This window comes from Sebastes fasciatus, chromosome 17 (genome assembly GCF_043250625.1).
Source record: "Sebastes fasciatus isolate fSebFas1 chromosome 17, fSebFas1.pri, whole genome shotgun sequence".
NCBI classification, from domain to species: domain Eukaryota; kingdom Metazoa; phylum Chordata; class Actinopteri; order Perciformes; family Sebastidae; genus Sebastes; species Sebastes fasciatus.
The window spans coordinates 26,998,857-27,010,903 of record NC_133811.1 but is presented as its reverse complement, the minus strand read 5'-3'; the positions used below and the strand labels follow the sequence as shown (position 1 = coordinate 27,010,903).

At 40.7% G+C, this 12,047-nt stretch overlaps 2 protein-coding genes across 4 annotated transcripts in view; both read left to right on the top strand.

Moving 5' to 3' along the window:
* Positions 1–9,457, top strand: part of LOC141754097 (uncharacterized) — a 34,435-nt gene extending 24,978 nt beyond the window's left edge. The window contains exons 2-3 of one of the 2 annotated variants that reach the window (XM_074612928.1): positions 2,275–2,466; positions 6,065–9,457. In XM_074612928.1, the coding sequence (XP_074469029.1) occupies positions 2,313–2,466; positions 6,065–8,112 (2,202 nt within the window). In that variant the 5' untranslated portion in view covers positions 2,275–2,312 and the 3' untranslated portion in view covers positions 8,113–9,457. The remainder of the gene's footprint in view (positions 1–2,274; positions 2,467–6,064) is intronic. The other variant, XM_074612929.1, reaches the window with a different exon arrangement.
* The window catches only part of LOC141754139 (uncharacterized), a 29,537-nt gene continuing 17,909 nt past the window's right edge, over positions 420–12,047 (top strand). The window contains exon 1 of one of the 2 annotated variants that reach the window (XM_074613025.1): positions 420–738. The gene's annotated coding sequence lies outside the window, so the exon portion shown is untranslated. Of the gene's footprint in view, positions 739–10,491; positions 10,789–12,047 lie in introns of those variants that run through there. The other variant, XM_074613026.1, reaches the window with a different exon arrangement.

Genomic DNA, 12,047 nt, shown 5'->3' with positions numbered 1-12,047 from the left:
CAGCACTTTGGTCAACTTTTGTTGTTTTTGAATGTGCTTTATAAATAAATTTGGATTATATATATAAAACTTCTGACTTTTTTCTCATAATATTATGACTTTATTTCTCTTAAACTCATAATTTTATTTTCATACTATTATAACTTCATTTATCTTAAACTTATGACTTTATTCTCATAACATTAAGACTTTATTCTCATATTATTATTAATTTATTTTTATATTACAACTTTTTCCTCGTAAACTTCTGACTTTATTCTTATAATGTTATGACTTTATTTCACTTAAACTTCTGACTTCATTCTCATAATATTATGACATTTTTCTCTTAATATTATGCCTTTTTTTCTCTTAAACTTCTGACTTTATTTTCATAATGTTACGGCTTTTTAATCTTAAATTTATGACTTTATTCTCATAATATCATGACCCTTTTCTCGAAATCTCAGATTATTTTTTTTCCTCAATGTGGCCCTATAATACTCCGTTGTACTCCCTGCGTGTGTTTTTCTCAGGAAGCCTGTAATTTCAATAACAGCTCTGGACTTTTATTTTGAAGCTCTGCCACTATGACGTGACCCGGAAGCTGTAATCTTTACTGAGGCTAACTTCACACTCAAGATGGCGTTCAGCAGAAACATGGATGTTTCAGAGTCTCTTTGTTGTGAAAACGTGTAAATGACAAGAGGAAACTACTGGACGCTGTTTTCAACCCTCAGCTTCAGTCACACAGAGCAGGTTGGTTCTCTTTACTTCTTCTATTAGAGCTTTAAACTGCTGCTGAAGGAAACATTCACATCATTAACTGAAGAGGCTGCAGAGAGATGTGTTGGGTTCAGACAGTAAAGACGACCTGTAGCAGCCTGGAGAGTCTTTAGTTCCACATTATCGGCAGTTCATCGACACGCAGCGACTCACAGTTACACCGAAGAGAACCGAAGCTGAGAGACGAAACTCTGCTGGGTCTTTTATTAACCACAGCCGCCATTTTGGACTGAAAACTAGAGATGTCGAGCTGAAGCTTCATGAAGCTTCGAAGCTTTCCAGCAGATTGGTTCAGAAAAGGGTTCATTTCTCTTCATGTGAACATGAAACCACCTGGTGGTCAAACAGTGTCAAACAGGCAGATATGATCTTAACCATGTGATCTGTGATATACTGTATTTAGAGCCAGTAAAGGCTGTTGGGAATGACTATAAACAATGAAAACAAATCTATTACCATGTAATCCATTTATATCTATATAATATATAATATAATGTCTATTTTCTATTAAGTATATTATGAGTATATAGCATACATGTATAATAACCTGTAATTGTTTTGTGAGAAATGCATCTTATGTGTAAACCAATCCTTTGGTCAATAATTGTATTGTAGTGTAATATAAGATAATAATGTCAGGAGGGGTAATATTAGTTTTCTGTGTCCTTTCTGGAAAGTGGCATTGGTTTAACCAGTGAAGATCTGAACCACTTCCTGAACCAGTCACGCGGTATGGCCGGGCAGCGAGGCTTCCAACTCCCATTGAGTTGTTTCTGTTCAAAGTCACTCCATCTCTGTCTGCTATGACCTGTTCTAAATACTACGTTACCCATGAGCCTCAGTGTCCATGGCTATATGGGGTGTTTAATTAGTCTCAAACCTGCGTATTGTTTCCTGCATTCTGGTGACTTTAAAAGAATGAAAATAACAAAATAATAAGTTCACTGAATCAGCAGTTTATGTTAATTAGACCAACTTTTAATTTGACTTTTAATTCTCAGGAAAGAAACAGAATAATTCTCCCCTCTGATTTGAATCTCTGGTTTAAACTAATATTCAGGTAACCCTGTGGTAGCCTTTTGTTTAATGCCACAATGCTATGCATTGACGGTAATTCCCTCAGGCAAAGTCTGCAGGAGGAATGCAGACTTACAGGAAGTGTTCCTATAGGGCTCTAAATGTCAGAGAGAGCATTTAAGGACTTGACGGTTTGACAGTGGGACACTCCCTAAACAGACGTTGGGATTGGGCCTCGCTCGCTCGTCACGTTCACGCTTGAGACTTTGCAGGCGTGGATGGAATAGACGGTGGCTGATGTCTCTGCTCCTTTGATTGGTCACTTTCACCACATCACAGTCTCCGTCCTGATCTATGTCTCTGTTGTGATGCACACACCACCGCTCAGAAGGTGCTTTATGTCTCCACCATACTCTCTAACCGGAGTAATACTTGAACGGTTACTCAGCCAGACCAATGAATATCCAGGAGGTAACCTTCCCTCCATTCCAGGTGGTCCTTGGAGCCGGATCCAGTAATTACTGAAGATAATGGAGCCTGAGGATACCAATGTCAGAGATGATCCACAAGTGGTACGCCGGAGACCTCCCAGGGAGGTTAGACCTCCACCACACCTGTCTGATTATGCTGTTGACTACCTCCCCATGGCCGAGCCACGCCAAACACACCTGCCCCAAGAAGACGGTAAGTCAAGCAAGCAAGCAAGTAAGTTAGGGATAACGTACAGCGAGCCGGTCATAAAATAAACCCCGACAGGGCGATGCGGCACCGTTGCTCCCCGACACGAACCTTGAAGGGGTTTATTTTACAACAATGACACGCTAATTGTGCATTGTCCCGCTTATTACACGGCTACCTACTTAAGAAATCAATAATTTGACACAAAAGCGGTCCGCCAGAGTCCGACATCAGAACTGCGCCCATAGCAACGGTCTGTTATAAAGAAATAACAGACTGTAGAACGCCGTAATTGACCAATCAAAGTCTAGTTTTCAACAAAGCTATGTAATAAAACTTTGTAAAGTATATTTCATTCCAGGTGGAAGCACAAGGCTTGAGCAACAATGGACGTTGTAACCACAAAACACTATGTTGACAGTGTGAAGATAAAACATCCGGCTGTAATTAAAATCATAAGTCTCTTATTCTGGTGGGGTTCGAAACCAGAGGGTTCCTTCCTGCTCAATGCAGACTCTGACATCTCTGACACACGATCGTTGTCCAAAAAAAACGGAAACAAAAGGAGGAATCGTAACTGTGCAGTTACGCTACATGTGTTGTACGCATGTCAAGGGGTTATTGGTGGGTGGTGCGTTAAATAATTCTTACTTTAACAGCTAACGCACTCAAATACTAGCGTAATAAAAGATAAATAGCCGAAAAACTAAAAGAAATAACAGAAATGTCTGTAATGTAAATGTAACCCAGTTTCCCCCTGGGGATCAATAAAGTATTTCTGATTCTGTAATGCTCCATCATCAGAATCTGAACTGTTAATCATTCCTGAACTGAACTGTAGCTTGTGCTCGTTCATATAGTGCACGCACAACGGACTGACTAAAATACACACCTGAAGGCTCATTGTAGCGGGGCTCAAAACACTTTGACCTCATGCTTTAATTAAGGGCCTTGGCGGAGGTATTGTTTTCGACGGCGTTGGTTTGTTTGTTTGTTTGTCTGTCTGTCAGTCCGTCTGTATGTCTGTCTGTCAGTCCGTTATAAGGATTACTACAAAAGTTCGAAATGGATTTGTATTAAATTTTTTTGAGGGGTGAGGTGTGGTACAATGAATAATCCATTTGATTTTTGGTGGCGATCCGGATCGTGAGCCAGATTCAGGATTTTTTTAAAGAATTCCAATCAGCCTGAGCATTAAGACCACAGGATATAACACATGCGCAGTGTAACTGATGACGCGTCACCAAGCCTCCTTCTTCGAGCAGAGAGATACGTGTGTGGATGTGTGTGTGGGAGCTGCTGGCCGTCCGTGGTGAGAAAGAAAAAAGCGGTAAATGACGAGATGACAGACAACGTAGTGTAACGTCATACAGACATGGCTGTAATCAAGGCTGTTGAATGAGAGAGGCATCTGCCGACACATTACACAGAAACACACCGTGTTAATAATAAGCCGACCACCTCACGGTACCGCCAGCTGTGAGCTGTGATCTGTTTTTAAAGTCACGCACCTTGGCGGAGGTCTGCGCTCTCCGAGTGCCATTCTAGTTCTGTATTGTTTACGATCCGAGTGTGGTCGCATATGCCACGATAAACATTATCATTAGTTACTTAGGCTGCCTGAACGCTGTGGGGACGAGGACTCGCCATCCAATCTGTTTTTGTTTTGCTGCGTTAATTGATCCATTGAGCTTGATTAACCCGGCGAACCGGGTCAACCACCTGGCTTGCTACAGCTGATAGAGAACAACTTGTGCGCTGCCAAAACTATTCGGTATAACTCGCGCTCCAGAATTTCTGTTCTGCACGTGTGAGGAGCAGACATAAACAGCTGTTTGAGTCACAGGGCGAACCGAAAGGATGTTGCAGATCAAACCGAACAGTTTAATACAATTACACATACCGTTACCGCCCTACTGAATACCTGGACAGATCTAAGGGATCTGTCCGGTGTGTGTGTGTGTATCCTTCAAATACAGGTCTCATCACTATACCTTGTATAAATTCAAAATCAGCTCATGGTGCCTTCAGTCATTATGGTCCTCCTCTATGAACGAAGGTCTGCTACAACAGTCTCCTTTTAAAAGCAGACTAAAACACATCTTTTTTATGTGTGTGTTATTTTAGAATCAGTATTATTATTGTTATTATTCCCTTTTTAATAATAATACTTTCTTATCTTATATGTTTTTATTAGGGCTGTCAGTCGATTAAATTAGTTAACCACATTTAATCGCAAATTAATCTCAAATTTTTTTTATCTGTTCAAAATGTACCTTTAAGGGAGATTTAAGGAAGTATTTAATACTCTTATCAACATGGGAGTGGGCAAATATGCTTGTTTTATGCAAATGTATGTATATATTTATTAATGGAAATCAATTAACAACACAAAACAATGACAGATATTGTCCAGAAACCCTCACAGGTACTGCATTTAACATAAAAATATGCTCAAATCATAACATGGCAAACTGCAGCCCAACAGGCAACAACAGCTGTCAGTGTGTCAGTGTGCTGACTTGACTATGACTTGCCCCAAACTGCATGTGATTATCATAAAGTAGGCATGTCTGTAAAGGGGAGACTCGTGGGTACCCATAGAACCCATTTACATTCACATATCTGGAGGTCAGAGGTCAAGGGACCCATTTGAAAATGGCCATGACAGTTTTTTCCTTGCCAAAATGTAGTGCAAGTATGACATGTTTGGTACCAATCGAGATTTTCTAGTTTCAGATGATGCCTGTATCTTCACTCTAGCTTTAAAACTGAGCCGCTACAACCTCCGAATGTTTGATTTCGTTAATGCGTTAAAGAAATTAGTGGCGTTAAAGTGATTTTGTGTTAACACGCTATTATCGTGTTACAGTTGACAACCCTAGTTTGTATATATATGTAATACCTTCTTATCTCATATGTTCTTATTTTATATGTTTTTTGTCATCTATGATCTCTTCCTGTTTTCAGTTATTATTTTGAAGCACATTGAGTCTACGCCTCGTCGTATGAAATATGCTATATAACTACAATTTGATTGATTGATCCATATATATTGTCTGGACTGGTCCCCACAGAGGCTGATGCTAGAAAATGCAAGTTTCATTTCGTGCATGCGCATAGGAACGCATGTTTATTCACAACGCAGTTATCTTTTCCGAGCTGCGGTTAATAAACACTGTCACCCGTTGGTGTTTATCAAACGCTATAAAAAGTTATATTTCACTCTCACTTCTGTCATGTACAAAAGGAAAGAACACAGCCCTAGAATTGTCTGGCAAGCAAAACGGAGAGACTAAAGAGAGATGCGCTGCGAGCGAGTTTAACAACTTAACGTTTCTGTTATCTGCTGACATCAAACTTGGAGAGAACACAAGTTTACCTGATTGCTGTTCCCACAATTCACTCTCATTTTGGGGCCAGAAAGCTTTTCCGTTTTCCCCCCTTGTGAGCGGCCTGTGTGATATACTGACTGACTGACACTGTGAAGCTGTTTGATGCTCAGTGATCTGTAGAAATGTATTAAGGAGTTTTTGATCTGTGATGTGAATGAACAATAACATTTTTCTGTAATGTCTCTGTGTGTGTTTCCTGTTTCCTGCAGACGTCCAGCAGCTGTTGGTTGTTAAAGAAGAGCAGGAGGAGTGGAGCACCTGTCTGGATCAGGAGGACCCAGAGCCCCTACGCATTAAAGAGGAACAGGAGGAACTCTGGACCAGTAAGGAGGGAGAGCAGCTTCAAGGGCTGGAGGAGGCTGATATCATCAAGTTCACATTCACTCCTGTCACTGTGAAGAGTGAAGATGATGAAGAGAAACCTCAGTCCTCACAGCTTCATCAAAGACAAACTGGACAGATGGAAACAAAAGCTGATGGAGAGGACTGTGGAGGACCAGAACCAGCAAGGAACTCAGATCCAGATACACATTTACAACCTGATATTCATGTTAAGACTGAGAATGATGACAGTGACGATTGGAAGGAGACCAGAGAACCTCAGTCAGGTTTAAACTCTCTGAATAATAATGAAGAAGACCCTGCCAGTGATTTGGGATGTATTACTGGTGAGAGACTATATCACTGCACTGAGTGTGGGAAAAGATTTGGCCTCAAGGGAACCCTGAAGGTACACATGAGATCTCATACAGGAGAAAGACCTTTCGGCTGCTCAGTCTGTAAGAAATCTTTTACACAGAGTGGAAGTTTACAGAATCACATGAGAGTCCACACAGGAGAGAAACCTTTCGATTGCTCAGTTTGTGGTAAAGGTTTCAGTGAAAGTGGAACTCTGAAGAAACACATGAGAACACATACAGGAGAGAAACCGTTCATTTGCTCATTGTGTGGTAAAAGATTTATTCAGAAGGTACAGCTGACACACCACATGACACATCACACAGAAGAGAAACCATTCAGCTGCTCAGTGTGTGGTAAAGCTTTCAGTGAAAGTGGAACTCGGAATAAACACATGAGAACACATACAGGAGAAAAACCTTTCAGCTGCAGTGTTTGTGGCAAAAGTTTTGCCTGGCGTTCACAGGTCAAAAGCCATAAATGTGTTAATCGTCGGTCCTCACAGCTTCATCAAACTCAAACTGAGGAGAACGGAGAGGCAGAGCCTCCAGCCAGCAGCGAAACTGTACAGATTAAAACAGAACCTGATGATGAGGAATGTGGAGGACCAGAACCAGCCGGGAACTCAGATCCAGATAGATATTTACAACCTGATATTCATGTTAAGACTGAGACTGATGACAGTGATGAATGGAAGGAGACCAGAGATCCTCAGTCTGGTTTAAACTCTTTGAAAAATGAAGTCCCTATCTTTGATTTGAGATTTATTACTATTGAGAAACCATTTAGTTGCTCTGACTGTGGGAAAAGATTTGGCACCAAGGGAACTCTGAAGGTACACATGAGATCTCATACCGGAGAGAAACCTTTCAGCTGCTCATTCTGTAAGAAATCTTTTGCACAGAGTGGAAGTTTACAGAATCATATGAGAATCCACACAGGGGAGAAACCTTTCAATTGCTCAGTTTGTGGAAAAGCTTTCAGTGAAAGTGTAAATCTGAAGAGACACTTGTTAACACATATAGGAGAGAAACCTTTCAGTTGCTCATTGTGTGGTAAAAGATTTATACAGAAGATACAGTTGACACACCACATGATGCATCACACAGAAGAGAAACCGTTCAGCTGCTCAGTGTGTGGTAAAGCTTTCAGGGAAAGTGGAACTTTGAAGAAACACATGAGAACACATACAGGAGAAAAACCTTTTAGTTGCAGTGTTTGTAACAAAAGTTTTGCCTGGCGTTCACAGGTCAAAAGCCATAAATGTGTTGATGATCAGCCCTCACAGCTTCATCAAACTGATGAGAACAGAGAGGCAGAGCCTCCAGCCAGCAGCTCTACTGTACAGATTAAAATAGAAGCTGATGAAGAGGACTGTGGAGGACCAGAACCAGCCAGGAACTCTGATCCACATACACATTTACAACCTGATACTGTTGACAAGACTGGAGACTGTTCTGAATCGGAGACTGCAGTCATTGATGATTGGATGGAGCCCAAAGAACCTCAGTCAGGTTTAAACTCTCTGAATAATTCTAGTTTTGCGTGGGTATCCTACACCAAAGATGTTGGATTTTGAACTATTGGATCGGTCTAAGTATCAAGGCTGAATCCCGGCCTTTGATTCCTAAGGACTACATCCTCTCATAATGAGTGAAATCACGCCGCCAAAGGCTGTGAAATGTGATGAGTAGTTAATCACCACTGCACAGGTACGTGACCTCCTCGAACAACAGAAGTGCTTTTACAAGGACTTACTCCAACAACAGGAGAGTAGATGATCATGGACTCCTTCAACAAAAGACTAGATGGGGTCTTAAAGGAGCTATATACCTCAAATCAAGTCTACAATTCACCCAGAAGGATTTGGATGAGTTGAAATCAGTTTCCGACAACTTGTCAGTTCAATGTGAAGAGCTGAGCAATCACATCCAACACAGCTCAAGTCTTAACAACACGAACGGTGGAGCCGAGAGTCCGTCTGTGGTCTGACGCTGAAGAAAGATCAGACAAGTCCTCTCTGACCACCGTCCCTCTAAAACACCTACTAGGGACGTGATTCCCCGACAGTTTAGTTTGAGTTGTTGGGACTCACCACTCAAAATGGCGACAGAGCCATTGACTCAGTTTCCCAGTATCCTTCAGTTTTCACTCAGAGGTGTGTAAACCCGCCTTTCATATACAGTATAGGGAATCTTCCTTTGCCTTCTCTCCTCTCTTCTCAGCTCTCGGGTATTGCCCGCTAACAAAGCAGACCTGGCCTACACAGAACTCTTTGTCTAAGGAAGAGGAGGCCAGAGAGATTCCTGGGTAGCTCAGTAAGGACTGGAGCGTCCGGTTTTCCAATAATCTGCACAATTGGAACACAACACAGCAAGGACTGCATCATTTCCTCCATCACTGACGGAACCACCGGCTGGCTAACAAAGGAACCCCTTTCTTCTTCATGGACTTGGTGATGCAGCTGGGCCTAGCCTAGTGCAGCATTAGCACAGTAATGGGCACATGGCTAACAAAGACTGTTTAACTTCTGTCAGTGTGCATGTACTGATTCGATTGAATGCTGTTCACTGAGTTTTATTTTGTGATATTAATGTAGTTAGGACGTTTGGGTTGCTTGCTTCTTATGGGCGTAAAAACTATAGTACGTACTTTATAAGTGCAACTACAGAATGTCCTAAAAGTGAAAAGAAAAAGTATGCGATTTGGAACGCATGTCCCGGCAGCCATCTTTGATTCGGCCATCATTGTAGTTTTACATTGTCCGCCATATTGTTTTGTAGGCCATGTGGCCTCCGTCGTCATTTTGAACCTAGAACTCCATTTTTTTTTTCACACACACACACACACACTTTGGATCATTTAGTTTAGTAGATTAATATTATGTTTTAATCATTATCTTTTTAATAAATACTTAATAAACATGCTGCACTGTTTAATGTTGTCTGAGAGTGAACGCTACCAACCTGCTACGACAAGAACTATGAAATCTTTAAACTTATTAACTATTAATATGGTCATTTTTGGTTATAGTTATTAATTGAATTATTAATCAGAGTTCAAGAGTATCCTTTGAGATGGCATTAATTGGCTATCACTTTCCCTTTGTTAAGAAGTGTGGTCCCCCGAGGTGATTTAATGTAAAGTTATTGTATGTATATTAATGTAAAGTCAAAAGATTTTTGAAACAATTTATATTCTAATTTATTTTTATACCCAATTTTAGCAAACCTACCAGGTAAAGAAATGATTTAATACTCTTAACTATAGAGCTATGTCAGGAGTTTTATTCAGATATATCAGATAATGTTTCAAATTGTTTCATCAGATGGACATAAGGTATCAAACAATAACTCTGTAGTCACTTAGAGAAATTTCAATCCAAGTAATAAATCAAAATTTAAAGAAATGTTGGAGAAAGTGTCTTTTGAAAAGGTGTATTTGGAGGGAGAGCAATGCAAACTCAGTTTATCAAGCGTTTATGAAACTATTAAATTCAATTTTCTCAAAATGTTTCCACTGGTTACTCGCTCTGTTGATACTGGGAAAAAATATATTAATCTTTGGTTTTCTGATGGATTAAAAAAGTCCTCCATAATCAAAAACAAAGATTACAGAAAATATATCTCATCACCAACTCCCTTAAATTTAGCTACGTAGGAATCTTACAAAAACAAATACATTCGTCTCCTCAGAGCCGCCAAGAAAGAGGTTTAAAAGGACTTTATTCTTGTAATATTACGACTTTTTTTCTCTTAAATTTATGACTTTATTCTCATTATATTGTGACTTTTTTCTGTTACATTTCTGACTTTATTCTCATATTATCGTGACCTTTTTTTCTCGAAATCTCAGATTTATTTTTTTCCTCAAAGTGGTCCTATAATACTCCCTCGTACTTCCTGCGTGTGTTTTTCTGAGGAAGTCTAATTTCAATAAGACCTCTGGGCTTTTATTTTGAAGCTCAGCAACTATAAGGTGACCCGGAAGCTGTATTCTTCACTGAGGCTAACTTCACACTAAAGATGGCGTCCAGTAGAAACACGTATCGTTCTGTTAGAGTCTCTTTGTTATGTAGAGAAAGTGTTTAAAGTGAAGCAGCGACTAACTGCAGCTGCTGAAGAGATATGTGGGCTGTTTGAAAGAACGATAGCAGAGTACGAGGAGGAACTCTCTCGATCAAAAGAGGAGAACGAGCGACAACAGAAACTACTGGACGCTGTTTTACACCCTCAGCTTCAGTTACACAGAGCAGGTTGGTTCTCTTTACTTCTTCTTCTCTCTCTGTTCTCTCTCTGGTTCTACCAGAGCAGGTTGGTTCTCTTTACTTCTTCTTCTCTCTCTGTTCTCTCTCTGGTTCTACCAGAGCAGGTTGGTTCTCTTTACTTCTTCTTCTCTCTGTTCTCTCTCTGGTTCTACCAGAGCAGGTTGGTTCTCTTTACTTCTTCTCTCTCTGTTCTCTCTCTGGTTCTACCAGAGGAGGTTGGTTCTCTTTACTTCTTCTCTCTCTCTGTTCTCTCTCTGGTTCTACCAGAGGAGGTTGGTTCTCTTTACTTCTTCTCTCTCTGTTCTCTCTCTGGTTCTACCAGAGCAGGTTGGTTCTCTTTACTTCTTCTTCTCTCTCTGTTCTCTCCCTGGTTCTACCAGAGCAGGTTGGTTCTCTTTACTTCTTCTTCTCTCTCTGTTCTCTCTCTGGTTCTACCAGAGCAGGTTGGTTCTCTTTACTTCTTCTTCTCTCTGTTCTCTCTCTGGTTCTACCAGAGCAGGTTGGTTCTCTTTACTTCTCTCTCTCTGTTCTCTCTCTGGTTCTACCAGAGCAGGTTGGTTCTCTTTACTTCTTCTTCTTCTCTCTCTGTTCATTCTCTGGTTCTACCAGAGCAGGTTGGTTCTCTTTACTTCTTCTCTCTCTCTGTTCTCTCTCTGGTTCTACCAGAGCAGGTTGGTTCTCTTTACTTCTTCTCTCTCTCTGTTCTCTCTCTGGTTCTAACAGAGCAGGTTGGTTCTCTTTGACCTTTTAAACTGGTGGGAAACCAGAAAACAAGACTTTTACTAGTAGTGGAGTATTTTCATAATGTAAATTAGTACTTTTGCTGCAGTAGACTAAAGACGTTACATTATTGAGTTGTTTCTGTTCTGATCAGCAGTGACTCCATCTTTATGACCTGTCCTGAATACTACATTACCCATGAGCCTCAGCGGCCGCTGCTCTAGGGAATGAGTCAGCATTTTAGCACTTCCTGTTCCCTCGTCAATGACTGCGTCTGAAATTCGACACTAACATGTTATTTAGTACGTTTAAACAGTATGTGAGGTATTTTAGTATGTCATAAACTTTAGTATGAAACTAATAGTACGTGAATTACATACTATTTCCGGTGAAATATTACAGTATGCAACGCTGGACACCAAGGCCTGTTGACAGAGGATGGGTCATGCGTCATCAAAGCGTCATACCTGGTCAGCCAATAGCAACGCACGACCCCAGCTTCAGTTACACTGCGCATGCGTAATAAC